We start from the raw sequence: 24,755 nt of genomic DNA, 5'->3' as shown, positions 1-24,755 counted from the left end.
GAGTGACCCTATCTGACAGAGAGCTGGGAGCCGATTGTCCCAACACGCAATCAATAGTGCCCTGAGAACACTGCTTGCTTCCCCTGAGCATAATACATCGGTATGGGTTTGAGTAGTGGCTGTAGTTAAACTTAAGTATCCCACTCTTACTGAATGGAACTTAAAACCCCAAGCAGATTGGAGCACAGTAGAGGAGGTTCTGCGCCAGTGGCTCTTATCACAAAATTATACTGCCGTAGTGGTAGCCCAGCAGAGGATATTGAATTGGCTTCTGGAATGATAGGGCATGTTGGTGGCTTCCCAAATAAAGGGAGTAGCACTGTCTTTAATAGCACCAGCTGTTGGTTATCCTATAAGCACAGTGATTCAATTATTTCAAGGATTAGAGTACGTAGAAGAGGGTGTGCATAGCCAAGGAAGGAAATTAGATAAGCAGACATGTCCCATAAAGAAATGCTTTTAGCATTGCCTAGAGCTGTGGTCCCAGTGGAGCAGATAAATAGGGTTCCAACCCCACACTCTATGCCATGTGGAGGATGTACTGTCTGGGGAAGCAAGGAAATGATGCTGGAAGGGTCATTCTTCAAGCCCTCTGCAGATAAGGGCTCCTATTGTCCTCTGCCAGATTCCTTGTATCCCATTCAGGGTTTTCTGCAAAGGATATCAACGAACGTTTGGCTGCAGTTGGAATTGGAGGTGGCTAGCACATTCACGTCTCAGAGTCACAAGAAGGGGGTCATTTGACCTGCATCCCTCTTCCCTGTAAATAGAGTGTGAATAATTTGAATGCAGAGAGATGTTAGGAGTGGCCACATTGTGTGTGTGTGTGTGTGTGTGTGTGTGTGTGTGTGTGTGTGGACATTGCCTTTAAGACACTGTGAATGTGTTGGGCACCACCCAGTTGCGTTTTGCTTCTCGGTCGTTCTCTGATAAGTATGCTATTTCTCTGTGAAAATATGAACTGTCTTGTTTTAAGCTTTTGCAATTCCATACGGAGTTTTAAAAGAAGAGGAGTACTGCCTGGGCTTTGTGTTTTGTGTACTAAACTGTTACTTTGTTTTACGTGTTTGTTTAGTCAGTTACTTGTTTCCCCATGAAATTGGTTTTAGGGATGACTCATATTTCATACTGGCCATATGAAATTTACGTTGATGGGGTAGAAATTTGGCAACTTTATCCAGGATATAAGATGCCTATATTTCAGAGGGACACAAGCATTTGGGAAGCAATTCCAGTAGGGTTGTTATGTGTTTTCTAAATACCCAGAGACTAATCAGGAGTGAGTACATTTATATCTCCCTGCATTGAAGTGGTGGATGCTGACTTGTGGTAGGAGATCCCGTGACCCATTCTTGGAGATGGTGTTTGAATTTGCACACTGACCAATGAGTCAGATTGCTGAGTTTGTATGAGGATTCCTTACTGCATCACTGATATTGATCCCTTTGGCAAGAAAACAACTGTTGGGAGAAACTATCTGGGTTCTCGTGTTTTGGCCTTCTGGTTTGGGAGAGCTGGGAGGGGGTAGTCTATATTAACAGCCTTAAGGAACTTGAGTCTTAATAGCCCTGGTGGAGTAAGTGCTTTAAGGGTGTGTGTGTGTGGGGGGGGGGGGGTGGTATTTCCCTACATACCATTTGTTTAATTGGAATGTCCTGATGCTTGGTGTTTTCCCCAGCTGATGGAGTGTTGGTGTAGGTGGCATTTTGAGTAGAGGCACAAGGTGCAAGGTAGATAGCAAGCGTGAACAGGAACAGTATTCTGGGATGGCTGTGTCTTTGACAAATGGTGTGAAGCTGGGCACTTGGTGGATGCTGAATGGCTCTTACTGGATATGCAGTTCCTAAACCTACCCGTGGTTCCCCAGCACCCTGGATAAACACCTTACCCATGCTGGTTGGCAAGGAGGGAAGGTTTTGATAGCCTTTCTCAACATGGTCCACCAGGTTGTCCCAGCAACTGATTTCCTGCTCACAAAGGAAGGTGGCACTTGTACTGTTATTGGTCAGGAACGCTGCACCTACATTCCTGATGGGTGGGCGAATGTCACTCACCTGGTTGATCTTATCTGAAAGTCAGTGTATAAAATTAAGTGGGGGGGGGACCAGTTCATTAGCTATACCATTCTGGGGTGGGGTTGGTGAACTACTTAATATACTGAGAGGAGGCTAATGGGTTTACAGTATTGGGTTTGTACTGTTCTGTCTTACATGTAATTTAGGAAGTTCATGAGAGTCATACTAGTCTGATGGCTGGATCACCACGTTCACAACTTTTGAGAGATGGGATGTCCTGTGAAGGGCGCAGCTTATTCTGACTATCGAAAGTCAATTCCACTATGATTGGTTAGTTTAGAAACTGCAGCTACTCTTCGCATTGGTTAGCTGCCCGGTGCCTGGTTTCAAAAATCCTGGGTATATACTGAGCACGCGTGGGGAGGTTCTTTCTCTCTTGCTTTGTTTAAGGCAAGCAGTGCACATGGCCATTGGGAAGGTATGCTCTGTGCACGCTTTTAACTAAGTACATTTGTTAAATGGACCTATGTTTGTTAAATATTCCGCTTTGTAGTGTCTGTAACTTGGGGAACATGAATGTTTGGTCGAACTTTTACTGTTTATAAATAAATGATTAATATACTTATTCACAGTCACTGTTTTCTGTCTCACTTGCCAGACCTGCAAACCTGATTCAACATTACAATCATTTAATCAGAAGAGCACACGAAAGGCAGGCTAAAGAGCTAATAAAGAGAGGTGGAGAAAAGGAAGGCGAAAACAATATTTTGATCAAAAATCAGTCTGAAGCACTTGTATCAGATTTATAAATACATACACATTTTAATTTAGCCACATATTCAGCTGGCTGAAGGAACTAATTTTCAAGTCAAACTTTTGAAACGATTTGATTACACTAGACCAGGGGTCAGCAACCTTTACCACTGAAAGAGCCACTTGGACCCGTTTCCCACAGAAAAGAAAACACTGGGAGCCGCAAAACCCGTTTGACATTTAAAATGAAATAACACTGCATACAACGTTTTGTTTTGCCTTTATGCTATGTATAAACAAACTATAATGTGTTGCATTTATGAAATTGATGAACTCCTGCAGAGAAAACAAAATTACATTTCTGCATGCAACAAAAACATTTTGAACTCAGAAAAAAAGACGTTGGGTTGAAGGTTACTTTTAAGTAAAATACTCAACGTTTATTTGAGTCCTTCTTGTATTTATGAAAAACACCAAACTTAAATTTGCCGCCAGCAGCAAAAATAACTGTCAACCTGAAAAATAAAAGGACTATTTCACTGAACAATGAAAACATATTCATATACGTAAAATAATAGGCAATTAAAATATTTATCATACTTGGTCAGGTTGACTCACACCTGACAATGCAGTCGTACTCAGTAGGGATGGATCGATGCTTAGGGGAGTGACCGGGAAGGATAATGTGTTTTTTTCCTCTCTGAACTCACAGAAGCGTTTCCCAAACGATGTTTGCATTGCGATGATTGCAGAATGTAAATACTCCGAATTTATCATGTCGTGACCTTGTTTGAACTCTCTCAAATTGGGGAAGTGAGACAATGTGCTTTTCTGTAAATCTCTGGCAAGCAACGTCAAGTTGCGCTCGAATGCCAAAACATCCTCCAACATGTGCAGGGCTGTACGTCCTTACCCCGTTGAAGAGCTGTGTTCAGCGTGTTCAGGTGCGCTGTCATGTCTACCATGAAGTGTAGCTTTTCCAGCCACTCTGGCTGTTCTAGCTCAGGAAAGGTGAGCCCTTTGCTGCCCAGGAAAGTTTTCACTTCTTCCAGACACGCGACAAAGCGTTTCAGCACCTTCCCTCTGGACAGCCAGCGATAAAAACACGTTGTAGCAGTGTGCTACACGCAGTCAGTAAACTGCAGTCAAAGATAGCTTTATTCGAACTAAACAGCCTTGCTTTTAAGCCTCCCTCAACCCGCCCCCCCATGGGCGCGGATGCTGCAAAAGACACGTACTCACAAACCCCCGTAGGCTATCTCCCTTAGCCTGAACGCTGGCTAATTGTGAGCCGGTTCGGATGTGTCAGGAAATGGGTCGCCACAACGTCTTATTTAGATTGTACAAGATCACCATAATCTTCAAATTTAGATTTACATTTCAAAAACTAACAAACTAACATAAAATACATTTTAATTAAATACTGACCATGTAGCGGTGTGCTACACGCAGCGCTAAAATTACGACACGGAGTCGGTAACTGCAGTCGAAGGAAAAAACTTTATTCGAAATCTTCAGCCTCACTTTTAAGCCTCCCTCAACCTGCCCCCCATGGCGCAGAGGCTCCAAAGCTCTGTGCTCGCAAACCCCCGTAGGCTATCTAATTTGTGAGTCGGTTCGGATGTGCCAGGAAAAGGGTCGCCACAACCAATTATTTCCCAAAGCAACAGGGAGCCGCAGCACAGACGTAAAAGAGCCACATGTGGCTCTGGAGCCGCGGGTTGCCGACCCCCGCACTAGACTACATTAAGGTTGCCCAGATCAACAAAAGCCATTTAGATTTCACGATCACCTCATAATGAAATATTTCATTGGGCAGGTTCAATTCATCTCACTGTCTTTAAGGAGTTTGTATGTTCTCCCCGTGACTACATGTGTTTCCTCCAGGTGCTCCCGTTTACTGCCACATTCCAAAGACACACAGATTAGAGTTAGTCAGTTGTTGACATGCTATGTTGACATCAGAAGTCTGGTGACATTTGGTCTATCCAGTACAATCCTCACTGATCTGTTGGGTGCTGACTTCCACTGATACTATTGTGTTTCTTATACTTAATGCAATTTCCCACAAGAAAATGAATCTTGTATATGGTGACATATATACACTTTGATAATGAATTTACTTTGAACTTTAACTCAAATGACACATTTCACTATGTTTTAATGTACATTTGACTAATAATGCTAATCTTTATAAGATTTTTACCTTCCCTGTTCAAAAAGCTTTAGAGAAGTCTCAATTGCTAACTTATTGGTGTCTTAACAAGTCACTTTTTGCTGATGGCTTAAATAGTTGATATTTCTAACTTAAATCTTTTAAATGAATTATTATTTATTGCATTTTTAATACTGCCTCATGGTTTCTGAGTGTCAGATTCTGAATGAGTCCATCTTCCACTATCAAGAAGCAGAGTGATTGGGGTGGCAGTCAGCATAACACTTTACAGTGCCAGTAACCCAGGTTCAATTCCCACCACTGTCCGTGAGGAGGTTATACATTCTCCCCATTCCAAAGACATACAGGTTAACTGGTCACTTTATTAGTGCAAAAAGAGAGTAAAATAGTGGGGTAGTGTTCATGGATGATTAAGAAATCTGATGGCAGAGGGAAATAAGCTGTTCCTAAAACTTTAAATGTGGGTTTTCAAGCTACTTTACCCCACTCGACAGCAGTAATGAGAAGAGAGTATGTCAGGAAGGGTCCTTCTTCCTGGATGCGACCTGCCCGTGGCACTACCTTCTGAAGCTGCCCACAATGGAACTGATTGAGTCTATAATCTTCTGCAGCTTTTTTTTAAGCTGTGCATTGGAGTCTCCTCAATAAGTGGTGATGTAATCAGTCAGAACACTAACCACTGTACATCTGCAGAAATCTGGAAGAATCTCCTTAAACTTTGAATGAAGTAGTGTCACTAGTGTATTTTCTCATGATTGCATCTATGTGTTGGGCTCAGAATAGATCCTTTGACATTCAGGAACTTGAAAATGCTCACCCTTTCCTCCTCCGACACCTTAATGAAGACTGGTGTATTTTCTGCAGACTGCACTTTCCTCAAGTCCACAATCAGTCCCCATGGTATTTCTATCGGGAGAAGCACCGCTGACATTTTGGGCCGAGACCCTTTGTTTCGGCCCGAAACGTCGACAGTGCTTCTCCCTATAGATGCTGCCTGGCCTGCTGTATTCCACCAGCATTTTGTGTGTGTTGCTTGAATTTCCAGCATCTGCAGATTTCCTTGTGTTTGCCCATGGTATTTCTGATGTCTTCTGACAATTTCTAGTTTCTCCATTCCTAGTGACCCATTTCCACATGGACATTTCACAACCCCATCCCACAGTAGAATTGCATTCACTTGTTCATTGAACAGGGGAAAGGTTCACTTGGCTGAACCTTTTCTCACATTGAAAACCAATCCACTTTCCTCCATAGACGCTGCCTGCCCACTAAATTCCTCCCTCTCTAGATGTCCTGCACTCTGACCACCCCTTTTCCTCTCCAATCCAATGCAGGGATGCAGTCCACAATGGTGATACCACCATCCAAACTGACTTCCCCTTCCCTTTCAGCATCTTAAGAGGAACCATTTCATCCACATTACAAGGTTCACTCTTCCATTTCCAAGACCCACTCCCCTTCACAAGGCATCCTCCCTCCACACAGGCACAGGAGATGCAACACCTTCCCTCTATCCCTTCCCTAAACACTACTGTACATCTAGGTGAAGTAATGACCATTTGGAACATCTTTTATTTTGCCATTCAGTACTCGTATGGTCCAAGTGCATCAGTGAATCAAAATTCAAATTGGGTGACCATTTTGCAGCATACCCTTGTACAGTCCCGAAGAGCAACCCTGGGCTTCCAAATATCTGTCACTAATTTTCCATCCTCATCCCACTCTGGTTTCTATTTGGCTGCTTACGCTGTTCCAACAAAGCGTAATCATCCCCAATTTATATTCAACAATTGCTGATAACCAGCCCCTCCCAGTTTGTATCAGAGTTCTGATGATCTTATCAACTAGTGTAAAATAGAAGACTAGTCCTCAATGTTCACTTGTCTTCAATTAACTGGGTGGCACAGCGGTGTCAGTAAATGGAAGTCCTGGAAAATCAAAGGCTGCATTCCAGTTCCGAAGAAGGGTTTTTGGCCCGAAATGTTGACTGCCAACTCATTTCCATGGATGCTGCCTGACCTGCTGAGTTCCTCCAGCATTTTGTCTGGGTTGCCATAACATTGTCTGGTTTAATAATAAAACCACAACTCACATTTCAGACTATTGTAGAAAATGCAGAGAACAAAAACCTAGTAGGCAATGTGGCATACAATGCACTTCCTCATGAACTGGCCGTTGTCAAGCAACAGTTCAAAAGAATTCCTAGCATCCTTGCAGCTATGATGTAATCAAGCTGGCTAAACAACCAAGTTATTAAACCGGAAGCCAGAAAATCATTTTTAATGTTCTGTCAAATGCTGTTAAATAAAGACTAAAAGGTAGAAGCCAACATTTTAAAATAGATTTTTTAGAAAATATTTGGGAAAATTACATTCTTCATGCAATAAACTTAAATATATCTGGAACTTCCATCATTTGATTTCCTGTATTGAAGCTGTGAAATAGCAAAACAGTAGTGGCTTTATTCTACAAGTGATTTCTGTTTTTGGAAAGACATAGGTTACAGATTAAAATCTTAAATGAGACAGATCAATCACATGAGAAATGCATTTAATAATGCTGGCATTCAGAGAAGTGAATAAGCCTCTTAACACACATGGGAACTAGAATTATGCAATTAAGAATCATTGTTTCATTTGGTGCTTTTGTTTACAAAGACTCTGCCTGTGATATAACCCTCAAAAGCAACAATGCAGTTCGTGAACACATCCCCCAGTTAGAACAAACTATTCAAACTGTCATCCTAATGAGCCTTTACCCAAAAGATCACAGGTGCTAAAAATATTGCAAAATTTACTACTTATTAAACTATCAAAATTACTCCATGGTATGGTGAATATTCATTTTAAAACTAAGACAAACGCACAATAAGTGCCTCACTATTTATGAACATCGTAATGCAAATCCAAGAAATCTATTCAAAATGGCTTGGAGGTCCAGTTCAGGAGGGGTTGACAGTCGGCTGACACAATCCAATATTATGCAACAATTAAGAATTAAGCTAAAAAATTCCATCCAAAGAGTTTTAACAATAAAAGGGAATAAATTAGCATTAATATGGTAAGCAATTAAATTGGCACGTTGCTGAACTTTCCAATAAGAAGCTCAACTGTTTAGGATATTGAGGCTGCATTAGAGCCAAAAGAACATCACAGGAATGATTCCAGCTTGTGGCAGGCTAGTTCACGTCAGCAGAGTAGCAACGATGTCCACCAGTTCTGATCCGAAATGTTTCTTCTACCACAGATGCTGCCTGAACTGATGAGTTTTTCCCAAGCATTCTCTGCTTCTGTCATAGCAAAATTAGTCCTGGTTGGTGAAGATAATTGAGACGAGGGACAGCTAGACCTTACTAACTACCTTTCCCATTTTCATGCTCAATTTAATGCAGACCCAAACAAAAGACACCAAATCTCAAATTCCAAGCTTATGGAATGAATGAAAGATTGGTTATTTACAGGCCCTTGGAGATCTTTACCAATGCTTTACAAAGAGCCAACACTTACACCCAACAGGGAAAGACAAAGACAGGAGGAACAAATCCATTATTACTTAAGTTTTGAGAAAACAGTGTAATATTATAAAAGACACAAAAAACAGCATTTGAAAATGAAACAGTAGGTAAGTTGCTCTTTATTATTGCTCACACTTACATTGGAACGTATCAACATTTCCCATTCTAGAACATAGTTTCTAAACACTGTTAACTCACAAATCCAGCAAGTGGTAGATCATTTGGAAAAAAACATAATAAATAGATTACACTTCATATACAAATTGTGCAGACAGTTTAGAATACAAATGAAACTAGTCTTGAAAAGTACTGGGAATTTCAGAGTGATTATGAACCACTCATAGTAGATCTGTTTTCATATGGAGCAGTTTGCAGCTTAATCTAATGTTGCTTTCACCCTCTCTTCCTATGAATGTGCTTTCAATTAAAATTAATACTGCAAATAGACCAATGTAAAACTCAGTAAGACCATGCAGAAAATGAAGCTCACAATATTACTTGAAATAAGCCTAGTCATCAACACAGCCCTTACAAGAGTATTTTTATAATTATTAGTAACATGTGATTATACAATTACTCTGCATTAATTAATGGCACCATAGAACATTATTGCACAAGACCACAACTTTAGAGTGAGGTATCCTTGCAGAGTTTAAGTAGAAGGGCAGAGGGACACATCAAATTGTCATGGTTCCAAGATTAGTCTCTAATCATGATTTGATTAAATCAAAAATTCCTTACTTATCAAAAGCATAATCTATTCCTCCTTATCATGCAACAAGAAAAACTCAGGACATCAATAATCTAGAGTGCCCTCACATCAGGCTAGCAGACACACAGTTATTCTGCTCCCAAGAGAAGCATCATGAAGAAGGAATCGTAATAGAAATGTATTAAATTGCAGGAACCTACAATGTTGATTCCCGCAACTTTGAGGCAATTGTCATAGCCATCAAGTTTTGCACTGTGATCAAAATGAAATACATTCTTGAAATCCTCAAAATTACTTAATATGACATATTAAGGCCAGAAGGTCAAGTTAAGTGGCCAGAAAGACAATGTGAAAGTCTCTCAGATGAAGATTATACCAAAAATGTGAGTGAATTCATTAAGGCAGTGAACTGTCTCCTTAGTGTTCCAGACCCAAGCAGCTTTCTGTGCTTACAGGCAGAGCTGAATTGACACTTAAAATACCCTTGACTGTAATGGTATTAAGACATGGGTCATTACAAATTATTTTATAATAAGGAACAGTAGCCACCACATGCTCCATCCTGATCGGAGGCAAAGTCTGAAAGCTTCACTGCGTTAACATTCTCAGCTTCCCAGAGTCCAGGGGTTTGGATTATTTTTTCTACCACTTCCTCAAAAGCACACACAACTCCATCGCAGGTTTTAGCGCTTGTCTCTGTGCACCAAAGTAAAAAAAAATGTTAGGAGACTTGAAGGACAGTATTAATTCAAAAGCCTGAATTATTCCCAAGAGACTGGCTCAAATCCCACCACAGGAAGTTGAGAAATTTGAGGTGTTAAACAAACAATCAAATAAAAAGTTAGTATCAATATTTTATGTGCTGTGTGTGATTATATGTAATTTGGGTGCACTGTTGTCAGGAGGAATATTGTTTATTTGGTTGTGTATATGTACAGTCAGATGATAAATGAATCTCAGGGTAGTATTTAGTGACAATATGTACTTGGATAATGAATCTACTTTGAACTTTGAAAGAGAACCCAAATCAAATCCGGGAATCAATGGTGTAAAAGTTCATCCTCAGCCAGTGGTGCGCCCCCCCCCCCCCGAAATTTAGTTACAATGCCTTTAATGTAACACATTTCAAATTTCAGTACCAACATATAATGTGCATTTGCTGTTAAAATATAATGGTTATAACCAGGAATTATGTCATCCCTTGTGCCTTTGGGCTATTGAGTAAAACTATGCCACTGGCAAAAACAGAACACAACAAAGAAATTGCTGATAGATGAGGCACTTACCTATAAAAAGCATTGAATGCTTTCTGGCAAACCTAAGTCCTTCATTCCGATCAACTTCATGATTTACCTATGAAGATACATGTTTTAAAATAATTTTTAAAGCTACATATATAATAGATGCGCTACTTGGCTCCATTAAAATGTTTCATATCATCCTTGACCCTAAGAGAATGCTTCGAAAGAAAATATTGCTAAATGCATGCAAGATTCATTGGACATAATGAACTACAATATAGAAATACACCCTATCCTCATTATATGCGTCTTCAGAGAACACAGATTCACAGTTATGCATTGAACCTATTTCTACCAACTTCTCCTTATAGGCGTCCGAAACTCACAGTTATGCGAGGTCGTTGGGATGAGAAGCACAGCTTTCCTGCCAATACAAGTCACGTGCGCACGCCTCACAGTCTCACTCCTGCTAGTCTCGCATTGGTTTTGGCAGTGTGTGGATGTGCAATCTTGTGCTCTTATACCTTTGTTGTTATTACCTATGGTGCACTGATTTTGTGCTTGAAATATTTAACTATGCCTCCTAGGTGTCCTATGTCAAGTTCTGGGCCGTCAGCCAAGTGGCAGAGAACCGCTTTAACACTTGAAAAAAGTTGGAAGTTATAAACAGGGCCGCGTCAGGTGAAGGTAACACAGCTCTGGGATGCTATTTTGGCTTGATTGAGTCCACAATCAGAAACATAAGAAAACTGCTGAGAAAATAAAAAGTGCAGTGATTGATTCATCACAAGTGTCTTCAAAGATTGTTACCAAAGTGCATAACCCGATTATAAGAAAAATGGAGAAAATGTTGAGTTTGTACATTGAGCATGAAACAAAGAAAAAAAAACAACACTCAGTTCTGATCATCTTTGTGTGAAAGCTTTGGAAATTTATGGTCGCCTTTGTTCAGAGGCTAGTGAGGAAGTGTCAAGTGATATTGTTAGCTTTAATGCAGGTAGGCGATGGTTTTCTAAGTTTGTTAATCATCACAGGCTTCACAACTTAGCTGTGCGTGGTGAGCAAGCTAGTGCTGAGCACGAAGCTGCTGAACGCTACCCTGTGCGGTTGCGGGCTATGATAGCTGAGTTAGACATCACACCAAAGCAGGTGTTTAATGCAGACGAGACTGGGCTTTTTTGGAAGTGTATGTCAAAACGCACTTACATAAGGATGAAAAGACTTTCTATGATTTATTACGTTGAATGTTACCTTAAGTTGATGAAATATAATACGAATGTGGCTTTTGTGTCGTATTGGTATGAAAATGTGAATAAGTTACAGATAAAACATATTCAGCAAGCCCTCCAGAACGCATCCCTATCTTCTCTATTTAAATAATTATTCACATTATGCGTTTCCATACTATGCATCGACTGCGAGGAACGTATCCCCCGCATATAACAAGGATAGGGTGTAGAAAGACCTACACACCCCTTCCCCCCCGCCACCACACACCCTGTGGGACACTAAGCACATTGATTGTTTTTTTAACTTTTTACTTTCCTACGTCACCAGGACTTGAGGACCCGAGTTATAGAGTGCTTGGGCAGGCTAGGCCTTTAATGCTTGGAATGGAGGAGACTGAAGAGTGGCCTTAAAGATGTATAGACAGGGTGAATGCACAGTCCTTTTGCCCCCAAGGAAAGGAAACTGAAAACTGGAGGACATAGGTTTAATGAGAGGTGAAATATTTAGAAGAGTCCCTTAGTGTACATGGAATGTGCTGCTGGAGGAAGTGGTTAAAGCAAGTAAAATAGCAACTTTTAAATAACACACCTCTTTACATTGGCAGTACAGCACTGAAAACTCCCAAGTGCAAATCTTGCACACCCTCTCATGGCCCCAGAACACATACTAGAGGCTAGAAAAGCTCTCCAATGCCTTTACTTTCTGAGGAGGCCGAAAAGAGCTGGACTATGAGTGGCTCTGTGGTGGGCTGAAAAGCTTTTCAATGGGTAGTCAGAACTGCCCAATGCATCACCAGAACAGTCTACCCACCATCAGGGACGTATATACAGAAAGGTGCCGGAAAAAGGCACAGTAACAACATGAAGGATCACGCCCACCTGCTCATGGACTTTTTGTCCCACACCCATCAGGGAGGAGGCTACATAACATCCATGCTAGGATCACCAGACTCAAAAACAGTTACTTTCCCCAAGCTGTAAAGCTGATCAACACCTCCACCCCCAACTCACCCCTCCACCACTATTTTATAATTTCCTGTTAGAGGCACCTTACATATACACTCCTATGCCTAGCGTCTCTTGGCTATATGGACATACAGTCAATGTATAAGGTAACTTATGTATTTATATTTAATGTGTTTTTTATTATTGTGATCTTTATCTTATTGGGGATTTTTTTGTGCTGCATTGGAACTGGAGTAACATTTGGTTCTGTGTTACATCATCCTTGTGCACTGGAAACCAGAATCAGAATCAGGTTTATTATCACTGGCATGTGACGTGAACTTTGTTAACTTAGCAGTAGCAGTTCAATGCAATACGTAATCTAGCAGAGGAAAAAAAATAATAATAATAAGGTAAATCAATTACATATATTGAATAGATTTTTTTTAAACATGCAAAAACAGAATTTCTGTATATTTTTTTAAAAAGTGAGGTAGTGTCCAAAGATTCATTGTCCATTTAGGAATCGGATGGCAAAGGGGAAGAAGCTGTTTCTGAATCGCTGAGTGTGTGCCTTCAGGCTTCTGTACCTCCTATCTGATGGTAACAGTGAGAAAAGGGCATGCCCTGGGTGCTGGAGGTCCTTAATAATGGACACTGCCTTTCTGAGACAGTGCTTCCTAAAGGTGTCCTGGTACTTTAAAGATTGTTTAATGACATTAAACCATCTTGAAATTGGCTTAAAATTGAAAAGACATTTAGATAAGTACATCGATAGCTGGTGTTTAGAGAAATTTGGGCCAAATGGGGCTGGATATGGTCGTCAAGGACATGTTGGGCAGAAGGGTCTCTTGCCCTTCTACATTACTCAGCATCAGTAAAATAACCAGATCAAGAATTCAAAAAAATTCTGACTTGCTTTCTATTGTTCTGACTGTGCCTGGATACAAATTCCTTCCTTCTCAATTAATCCTTAAAACATCTAATCTCCTTTCTGATCATCTCAGAGTAAAATTAAGTCATTACCCTTATATTTTCAACTTAAATTCAGTTCTTACCAGGAAAAAGCTGTTCACAGATAAAGCCCCAAACCATTTACAAATCCAAAGTGGTAAAATAACAAGCCAAAATATACTATATTTACCTTGTCAATTTTATTCCCAACCAACATCTTAACGATACCATGTTTTGTGCTGTAGGTATCCAATTCATTCAGCCAATTCTCAAGCTTTACAAAGGATTCCCTTCTTGTGACATCATACACTGTAAATGAGTAATTAGTAAATAAACCTTCAGATAAACAACCAAATCTGATGGTCTGAATGGCTCTACTTAAATTAACTTAGCTAGAGTGCTTTATGATTATTTTCCAGATGTCCATAAACTTAAAAAGCTCCATTATGAAGAAAGCCAAAAAAGGTGGTAGACAATTTCAATAATTTGTTTTGGTGTACGTTGAAGGTCAAGGCTAATACAGTCTTTTATAGTTTTTTCTGCAGTAGGTTAAATTAAAAATAAATTGATGAATCGCAGCACTGCAATAAAACAGCAAATGCTGCAAATGTCAGACTTCACCTGTAAGAAATGTTTCCGGTCAAAGCTCCATCATCAGAAAAAGGAGGGACACAAGGAGAGACAAGTAGTACATTAAGCTGCAGGAAGAGATGGGATGTGCTATAAACAAAGGTTATTTGGCTAATGAGTGAATGGGAACAGTTATGAGTGAGAACAAAAACAAATTAATGTAGGAACTGCAGAACAGTGCAGGAAAACCTGTCCGGCAAGTCAGGCTGGGTGTGCCCTCTTACTCTCACGGGGGGATAAAAAAGGAGGGAATAAAATAATATGCTGAGTAAATATCACAGATGGACAGCAGATAGAAGACTGAAAAATCAAGTTACCTTCTGGGCCGTATATTGTAGAATTCAATATACAGTCCAGAAGGCTGTAATATTCCTGGACAGTAGATGAGGTGCTGACCTTTAAGCCTGTGTTTGGCCTCAATGGCCACAGACTGATAGATCAGAGTTGGAATGGAATAGCTGTAAATAACGTGTTGGATTTTTTTCCTTCTCAAAACAATGTCCAAGAAATGAGCAAATCAGTACAATCAGAGTTAAACTCACTTAAAATGACATCACAACGAGACAAAGCTGTCTTCTGCTTAGAAGACACTGGTCAAGGGAAACTTATGCCACCAGAAACTCTGTGAATTTACACAGATCCTACCTATCAAATGAGGAAACTGCTTATAATGAGCCAGCTCAAGCTCAGTTTGCCTCTTGAAAATGGGTTGGCAAGGAATACTTCTCATTCTGATGATGGCTCATTGAGTTGAAGTATTAACTCAATTTCGCTTTGCACAGATGCTGCCTGATTTGCCGATTTCCAAAGTAACACACACAAAATGCTGAGGAACTCAGCAGGTCAGGCAGCATCTTGGGAAATAAATAAGGACTGAGAGTCATCATCGATACTTGGCCGAAAGCGCTGACTTTTTGTTCTTTTCCAGAGGTGCTGCCTGACCTGCTGAGTCCCTCCAGCATCTTGTGTGTGCTATTTTGGATTTCCAGCATCTGCAGACTTTCTCATGCTTATGACTTGCTGACTTCCAGCAGTTTTGGTTTTTATCTTAAACTTCCAGCATCCATAGTTTTTTTCTTTTAAGTAGTTCAAGCATTTTCTTTTGTTCACGTTCAGCACGTTTTTCAGCAATTTTGAAAGAAGTTATTAATTCACCAGTTTTAGTGATTGTGAAGGATTTTCACAAGCTATTACTTTAAGCAGCACTTTTGGCAATTGGTAAGTGTACAAGGGGTTGGGGGGAAAGAGAGGTGGGGGAAGGGCACTGTTGACATGAAGGAGGGAAAAATGGCTCAAACAAACAGAACTCGGGTAGAAGGCAACTTAGCTCAATCTATTTAACCCATCAAGTCCACAGCAGAGCGATCCTATTTGTCTCATTCCATTTTCCCCTGTAGTCTTTCAGCTTTTCACTCTCAAATCTCTTTTGCACTCTTTCCAGCACTACCCCAACCTTTCTATAGTGTGCACACTGTTCCAAGTGTTTGGAAAAATGAAGACATAATCAACTACAATGCATTGACACTTGGACAGGGCCATGGATAGAAAAGGTTTAGAGAGGTGTGGCCAAATGTAGACAAATGTCACTGTTCAGATAGGCATCTCGTCTAAGCTGGCACAGACAAGTTAGCCCGAAGGGCCTGTTTCTGTACTGTATAACTATGAATTTATGAAATCGCTTTTGGATCTTTTGCCACTTAGTTATATTGAGGCCATTTGAAGGAGTGGCCAATTAACATCTTTGGGATAAGAAACAAAGAAGGCAGCTGGGGAAGCTGCATGATCATGGGCATGAACGTGGACACTCCACACAAACAGCACCCTCAATGTTCGTTCATTGTGAAGCCTCATGTAGCGCAGTCCTCTTCCTAGTTCTGGTCAACCAGCTGGAATAAGGTGACTTGTGGGCAATTTTCAAATGGAAACTCATACAGAACATCCCTGCTCTCAGATTCAGCATGATCCCACTGTGCACTTAACTCATTCTTACATCTCCACCGACACACAGTCCCCTTCATAAGACAAAGTCGCACACAATACCTGCCCTTTTAATCTTTCCTTCCAAACATCAACATACTCAAATACTAATTCCAGGCAAAGCAGCAATTCATATATACCTCTTACAATTCAGCATAATGCAGATGGCGCTTACAATGATGGCACTTCAACACTAGGGAAACTAAATGCAGATTGGGTGACGACTTACCAGCACTGCACCTCCCCCCACTCCCCCATCTTTCCCTCTCCTGTTTACATTTCCACCAGACAGATCAACCTTCACTACTCTATTTGTTCTCTGAATTCTTCAACTTTTTCTGCAAATATTTCATTTTTAATTTTCCCTCAGTTTTGCTGAGAGGTCATCAACCTGAGACACTGGCTCTCCACAGATGCTGCCTGACCTGCCGATTACTCCCAAAGTTTTGTGTTCTACTGCAAGTTTGTACAAGGTCATGTGGCTGGCTACAGAGATTTGTGCACTGGAAATCAGAGGTGCAATGTAAAAGCAGGTTCCAACGTCCAAAAGTACAAATATCTGCATGCCACAAAACTTTTTTTTCTAAACTATCCACCCATTTTCTCTCAAAATTAAATTGGAAACCGCACCAAACTCTATTCAATGACTGCACAAGTAAAAATTTTTTTTAAAATTGCAGGTGCAGGAAATTGGAAATAAAAACAGAAAATGCTGGAAACACTTAATAGGCCAGGCATCATCTGGAAAAAATAACTACTTCTTTCTCTGGTGCAGCCTAAACCTACCAAATGTTTTAGTACTTCTTATCTTTAAAAAATTACAGGTGAGCAGTTCAATTAGAAGACAACATGTGGTTCAGATCACTTTTTCATTCCCCCCAAATCAATATCAGGAATATGTTCTGACTAAAACTTCCTTCCTTACAGGAAGGACAAGGCAAAAACTGATGGTAGCACATAACATGCAAGAACATCACACAAAAAGTTGATCAATCTCCACTCACCTAAAATGACACCTTGAGCACCTCTGTAATAGCTGGGTGTCAATGTCCGAAATCGCTCCTGCCCAGCTGTGTCCTGTCGATTCAGAAAATCTACAATGAGGGCCGGAAGCACTTGCAAACATGAGAGATATATATACAGGGAAAGATATGGTATATTTGTAATTGGCAAGCCATCAAAGGTTATCCGAATAGTCCAGCATTGCCTAATACAGAGCTCCTCACTCACGGTTCCCTCAGTTTCAGGGATGGGCTTGCAAGGCAGTGGAAGCCTCTGGCTCTAAAACAGGCAGGTGAAGATGGAGGTTAACTGAAGGCCTAGTACAAGTAGCATGACAGATTGACAAGTATGAGAATGATGGGACATTTAACCAAATAAAATGAGAAACAAAACTAACAGTGAAGGATGCCTAACGGAGCCAAGTAAAAAATAAGATGCAATCTTGGAAACAGCATAAACTTCTAGAGAGTTGTTTTCATTGCATTATCAGGACAACAGATTGAGCAACATCTCCCATATGCCGATCTTTTTCATCGCCACCTTTCCTGAAACAAGTTTAAAAATGTACTGTTAAACTCATTCCCAATCAGTTACAATGTATGGATTGATTGATCACTTGGTGGCCACTTTATTAGGCACACCTGTTCACCTGCTCATTAATGCCATCCAATCACGTGACAACAACTCAATGCATAAAAGCATGCAGACATGGTCAAGAGGTTTAGTTGTTGTTCAGACCAAACATCAGAATCGAGCAGAAATGTGATCCAAGTGACCTTGACTGTGGAAAGATGTTTGGTGTCAGACAGGGTAATTTGAGTATCTCAGAAACTGCTGATCTCCTGAGATTTTCATGCACGACAGTCTCTAGAGTTTACAGAGAATGGTACGAAAACATCTAGTGAATGCCAGTTCTGTGGGTGAAAGTGCTTTGTTAATGAGAGAGGTCACAGGTTCAAGCTGTTAGGAAGATGACAGTAACTCAAATATCAAGAATTACAGCAGTGGTGTGCAGAAGAGCATCTCTGAACTCACAGCTCATCAAACCTTGAAGTATATGGGCTACAGCAGAAGACCAAAACCATACACTTAGTTGTCACTTTATTAGGTACAGGAGGTACCTAATAAATAGGCCATTGAGTGAATATTCTTGTGAAGTAATTCGGATCTCAAAAAATTTCTGGATAGACTGTCTAATGCACAAGTAGTCTTTAAAATAGGACAAGAATTATTCAACCGACTTACCCATATTGCAAGCTTTACATTGTTTCCATCAAATCTCATTGTTTTCACTTTGAAGTCAACCCCTAAAAAGAAAAACACTTTTAAGTAAAAGAAGTGAATTTCCACATTATCAAACTATTTTTATGCACCTTCTAAAACATAAGTGTGTATTAAGAAAAAGATGAATTCTCACCAATAGTTGAGGCAATTTCAGAGTCAAATGTGCCATCTGTGAACCTTAGCAGAAGGCTATAATAAAAGAAATATGCAAAAGTATTAATACAAGGATGTGCTACTACAATATTACATTTTGAGCTGTTATGTCTACAACATTAGTTTAAGATTTTCAAGTCAAGTTTTATGGTATTTACAAACAGTACTCGGATCACATTATCTCTCTAAAAAGGGGAACACTTCAAAAAAATTAAAGTTCCGTCTCAAGAGTATCACCTTCAAATCTCCTTGGACAGAACGACAGAAATTTTGTATCATTTGTATAGAACCCCATCTGACGGAGCAGTAATGGAAAAAGAACTCGAATAGCAATGAGGTAGTATTGATATTCAACTTTGCTTGAAAATCAAAACTATAAGGGAACCAAGTTACACGTTTACATGGTCAAGTTCATACATAGAAAAAGGAATAAACTGAAAGGGGACAAATGCTGAACTTGCATGGAAAGTACATCGCGAAAACACACGGTAAACTCTAAATAGTTTTGTGTTTTAGTTGGATCTATGACTTCAAAGCAGCGAAGTCTATAGAATAGATCATGTGGATAGTCAGAGGCTTTTTCCCAGGGCTGAAATGGCTAACGGGAAAGGGCACAGTTTTAAGGTGCTGGGGAGTAGGTACAGAGGAGATGTCAGGGTAAGTTGTTTTTACGCAGAGAGTGGTGAGTGCGTGGAATGGGCTGCCGGCGACGGTGGTGGGGGCAGATACGATAGGGTATTTTAAGAGTTTCCTGGATGGGTATATGGAGCTCAGAAAAATAGAGGGCTATGGGCAACTAGGTCATTTCTACAATAAGGACATGTTCGGCACAACTTTGTGGGCCAAAGGGCCCGTATTGTGCTGTAGGCTTTCTATGTTTCTTTCTATAACAACAAACCTGTCAGTGCTGAGAAACAGCAAGGAACTAGGAGGCAAAAGCAGATTACTACTAACCCCATAGAATTAAAATATAAAGTCAACTACTAAATGTGGGGATGTTCGACAGCCAAAGTATATCTTCTGCACGTGCACCATCTAATAACTCTGAAATAAACCTCAGAGTCATTAACAAGCACCAGGACAAAAAGGTTAGTTCATAGCAAGTAGCCAAGAACCTGAAAAGTCGCAGTGAAATCCACAAGAATTGCTGACAAAACCTGAGATCTTTCTCCACATACTGGGGTAGAAACTTGTAACAATAAAATAAAAACTGCAGTGTATAGTATTGCTAAGAGCTGATAATGCCCAGTGCCATTGACTATATAACAGGAAGAGGTTACAGGTGAGATGGACAAGCAACTGAGAAAAATATAAAAATATCAAAACTATCAAATGACAGACTGACTTGACTACAAAAGACATACACCTCAAATGTTTTGGTAGTCAAGGGTTATCCTTTCTCATCACTGATCCACTTTGCAAATGCAAAATATATTGTTGATAGATTGTCAACTCAAGTTAGCCTGATCTTCAATCTCAAAGTCTGAACTCAGGTAAATGAAAGCTATCACATGGTGTTTGGAACAAGCCTTACCCCCAAAAAAACATGAAATCTTCTTTACTTAACCTGCCTAAATCAAAGTTTTCTGACAGTCAGAAACATTCAGATGACACTCAAATCAAACTTTAACATTCAAAATTATGGAAAAACTGTGGAATTGCTGCCGGATTGGCCTGCTGAAGAAGAGGATGGAGGTGGTTTAGAGGTGGGGAAGGAAGAGGAGCAAAGAGTGTGTTGAATCGTGCGACACCCTGTCCAATATGTTTAACTGTGAATGTTACAAACTTTTCAGCGACCAGAAGCAAATATCCTCATAACAACTGTCTGTAGATTTCAGCACTGCCAAGACTAATTTGATAAGGCAAAATTTTGTCAACAGTCATCCACAAGGTCCATTACAGCATGCCAAGTTGAAAATTAACTTTCAATCCTTGTTCTTATTTAAAGTAGGTCACGTTCAAAGTTGTTAGTCAAATCTTTTGACTTAGTGTGCTTGTTCACAATATATACTGTTTCTGTTTGAATGTGCCCTGAATCTTGATCTGCTAATTAAGAATGGTTGGCTGTCAGTTACATTCTAATTAAGCTGAATCTGGGACAACACATCCTGTGTGTGTTCAGATACATACTATGCAGATCAATGTAGAAATGGAAATTTATTTAGGAATATCACATTAGGAACTCTTAGGATGCAGAGCAAAATGCAGCAGAGCAAAATGCAACAGCTCCATGTGTTAAGTACACTCCAACCTAAATAAATGTTCCTGTCACTTGCAAAAGTAGTTGGATTACTTCAATGCAAAGCAACTGTAGGTTCTGAGAAGCCACTAAAGCCTACACTTTGCTCTTAATGAAATTGTCATCCGAGAGCCAGGCAATGAGATTTTTTCCCCTCCCTCCCAATGTGCTTTAGGAATGTGGATAGTACTCAAAAGACAGATACAGTATTGAATTCTCCAACTTCACGCAAGTCATACTTATTCTGTCTACATCAGAAATGGCCACTTCCATCTGACTCACAGCATGGTCTGCTACACATGTCCCAGAGCTTTGCTATTAGCAACACGCTTCACAAGTAAACATCATCCATCCCTCGCTCCCAATCTCCCCTTCACTCTAAATAGACAGCTTTTGTTATTTGGCACATAGCCAACTCTATGGAATGGGAATGGCAATGGAAATGAATATTGGTCACACTGGGCAAAGGTAGCACTAAAAGACATCAGTGAAGTAAGAAAAAGTAACAAGACAGGAACATGTTGTTATTTTACTTTGTTAGAAATATATCAATTCACAATGTATAAAACTATACGAACAGAACCTTTGATCTCAGTGTTTCAGTCCAGCACTATATGTACCAGAACTCAAATCCCTACTTAGGACAATGGAAGGCATGAACTGAGTAAAATAAATCAATTTCATGGCACAAGGAGTGGATTGATCCCCTTTCCTCCAGACACATCATAACTCTCAACAGAAAGCTCAATGGGGGGAATGCGAGATCAAGTCTGTTGAGGTGGACAACCCAGATGCGGAATGAAAATACACCATGCTTTAAAAAAAATTGCAAGTTGCATTCGGCAGGTCAGGCAGCATCTGTGTAAAGTAGGGGTTCCCAACCTTTTTTATGCCATCATTAACCAAGTGTGAAGAAATAATGTTTCAGATCAAAGGCACTTCATTCCAGCAAAGGATCTTCGACATAACACCTTTCCACAGAAGCAATTGACCCTATTGAACACTTCCGGCATTTTCTGGTTTTATTTCAGATTTCCAGCATTTCCATTTTTTGATTTTCAGTACATCAAATGTCAGTTGGATTTAACACCAAAAAAATTAATTTCTTGAAAAGGAGATTTTGAATCTATTCTGGAAAAACTGATCAGAACTTGCCTTTTGCTCACTGTCTAACTGGAGTTTTCTGAATCGTTTATCCTACTATAACAAATTTCTACAGATGTACTGTGGACTGGTTGCACCACCGTCTGATATGGAGGCGTCAACACACAGGATCGGAAAAAGCTGCAAAGGGTTGAAAACTCAGTCAGATCCATCATGGGCACTAACCTCCCCACCATCGAGAACATCTTCAAAAGGTGATGTTTCAAGAATCTCTACTGAGCTTCTGATGCTGCCTGACTAACCAAATTCCCCAGCATTCTTTGGAACTTCTGTTGGCATTTCTGTGGCACTGGGTTTTTAACAGGATGAGGTTGCTAGCCCCACGCCCATCCCTCTTTTCACCGAAAGGCTTGGAACTGTCCATGGCGGAATTGATCTTCCAACGTGAGAGGAGTTTATTAAGTAGTGAAAAAAAACACAGTTCAAGCCTTGTTGGAGGAATCGAATGCAAGGTCTCTGGCACACAACTTTTTAAAGTTGAGAAGGAACATAGAAGATGATATTGAGAGCTCTGAGGCCATACATTAGACACACATAAAAGCCCAGTGTACCTCATTACATCTCCTGCCCTGTCTGCTTCAGAACTGTCAAAACTTGAGTGGAAGTTAGTCAGCATCAACAAACAGACTGCCCAAGAGCACATAACACCCAAGTTAGACCATACCTGGTGTATTCTTATTGTAGAAAAAAATGCTCCCTTTCTATTCTAGTACTCCCAGTCGTCCTTAACTTCTAAAAAGTTTCTGAGTAATTGTAATGGACAAGGTACTGGAGGAGGGGTGGCGTGAACTGTCAGAAATATGATATTGACTTTGGGCAATTCCGTGCCTTACTCGGACCCTGATGCACCATCAATAACTCACTCTGAGACGTAAGGCGAGATATCGGTTTTTATTGACTGGAAGAAGGAACAAGCAGTGGTTGACCACCATACTACATCCTGGAGACTGAGGGCCGGGCTCAGACCTTGATCACCTTTATACCGGGGTCTGTGGGAGGAGCCACAGGAGCAGTCAGCAGGGGGCGTGTCCAGACAGGTATATGTAGATCACCACAGGGGTATCAAAACAGAAGTAAATGAGAAAATGAAGTAAAATATCCTATCTTTGAGAAGAATAAAGAATCACATCTCTGAGGAAATTCAATCTTTCTTGTCAGATAAAAGCACAATGAAACCTGACAATGACCTGTCAGAAACAATCTGCACAATGGGTTTCAAAGGCATGAGATCTACATGATGCACCATCAATAACTCACACTGAGACGTAAAGGCGAGATATTGGCTTTTATTGACTGGAAGAAAGAACAAGCAGTAATTGACCACCATACTACATCCTGGAGAATGAGGGCCGGGCTCAGACCTTGATCACCTTTATACCGGGGTCTGTGGGAGGAGCCACAGGAGCAGTCAGCAGGGGGCGTGTCCAGACAGGTATATGTAGTTCACCACAGACCTTTAGTTCAATTATTCAGAATTTACACATTCCTGACTAGAACTCCATCATGAGATTATTCCTCTCTGAACGGATTACCTTAGTCATGTAGAAATTAATTCAATTAACTGGTAACTCTCATTTCTTTCTTAGTACAAGGTCTAAAGCAAGGCAGCGAACACCCAAACAAATGGACTTCTCATCAAGTCCCTGTTCTGCTGGATAATCCGGGAAAGGTGAAGACAGCTTCCCTCCCAAGCGTAATGATAAATTGAAGATTCAGTTCCAGGCTTTAACCCAGCAGACGTGCGGCAATTTCACCGAGGATGTTTGAAATTGACACTTTATTTGCGGCTTCTTACCTCGACTTGCCCACTCCACTCTCCCCGATTAAGAGAATCTTCAGAGTCGCGAGATGCTCCTCGTCCATTGTCTGCAGCAAAATATCAAAATTCCAGTGACCGACTCAAAGACGCCACTTCCGGGAACCGGACTACTGTATCTTTTCCTTCTTATATGCAATCATCCTGTGGCACAACACTGACGTCAACCCTCTGGTCTGCAACTTCTTTACACGTGTCTTTAACCCTTGTCACTGCAAAGTTGCTTCTGAAGGCGAACTCCGACCTGGGGGTGAGCCCACTTCACGAAGCAGAATTGTGACTTTTCTTTTCCAATCCATATTTTCCACTTATGAAGATAAAACTCATCACGTTATTATAGTGAATTAAAAATCTAAATCCCTCTACTTTAGTACTTTACTACTTTAGTACAACTACTACTTTAGTAGTTCATGTGAACTTAATTTATCAGATTTTAGTGCTCAAAAGTTAATTTAATTGACGATGCAGTAGCTTGCGTATTTCAAGTTTCCCAAGCAAATATCTGGTTTATTTTAAAATATCCCAACAATTTGGAATAGCAAGTCTAACCATCTAAATTTTCAATCCTAATTTATGTTTGCTCTTTTCTCTAGCTGCGTTTACTTTGGTGTTATTTGTCATTCAATCGTCTCAAATTGCAATGTTTGCTCTCATTCTCTGCTTATTCCTGATGTTAGCACCAGTCAGAAAGCCTTCGGCTTATCTTTTTAATATAAACATTATTCTTCATTGTAATCCATTTCAAGTATAAAAGAGAATTTAATATACTCGATAGCCTGGGAGACTGTTCAAAGTGTACATTCCCAAGCCGCGTAAATGCGACAATTTCACAAACCACCATATTCCGTGTTCAAATTTGAAACAAAGGGGACTTAATGACGTAAACCACCTGTGACCGGAAATGATGTCTTCTCTGGGTCAAAGTTTCCAGTAAAGTAGTCCCTTATCATA

The 24,755-nt window shown here is 40.3% G+C and overlaps 1 protein-coding gene across 1 annotated transcript; it reads right to left on the bottom strand.

Annotated features, from left to right (window-relative positions):
• Positions 1-8,546: 8,546 nt before the first annotated feature.
• LOC132384910 (ras-related protein Rab-18-like) lies at positions 8,547-24,000 on the bottom strand. The gene is made up of 7 exons (XM_059956537.1): positions 23,784-24,000; positions 18,566-18,621; positions 18,394-18,455; positions 17,151-17,223; positions 13,730-13,848; positions 10,457-10,523; positions 8,547-9,866 (listed from the first exon to the last, which is right to left on the bottom strand). The coding sequence occupies exons 1-7, from the start codon at positions 23,849-23,851 to the stop codon at positions 9,697-9,699; spliced, it is 615 nt and encodes a 204-aa protein (XP_059812520.1). The 5' UTR covers positions 23,852-24,000; the 3' UTR covers positions 8,547-9,696.
• Positions 24,001-24,755: the final 755 nt, after the last annotated feature.

This window comes from Hypanus sabinus, chromosome X1 (genome assembly GCF_030144855.1).
Source record: "Hypanus sabinus isolate sHypSab1 chromosome X1, sHypSab1.hap1, whole genome shotgun sequence".
Classification (NCBI taxonomy): Eukaryota; Metazoa; Chordata; class Chondrichthyes; order Myliobatiformes; family Dasyatidae; genus Hypanus; species Hypanus sabinus.
The sequence above is the reverse complement of the archived record's forward strand: the minus strand, read 5'-3'. Positions and strand labels throughout refer to the sequence as shown.

Coding starts and splice junctions, on each gene's coding strand:
- LOC132384910 (XM_059956537.1), bottom strand. CDS start 23,851: ATGGACGAGGAGCATCTCGCGACTCTGAAGATTCTCTTAATCGGGGAG. Junction 18,622..23,783: donor AGTGGAGTGGGCAAGTCGAG/GTAAGAAGCCGC, acceptor CTTTTATTATAG/CCTTCTGCTAAGGTTCACAG. Junction 9,867..10,456: donor GCATTCAATGCTTTTTATAG/GTAAGTGCCTCA, acceptor TTTGGTGCACAG/AGACAAGCGCTAAAACCTGC.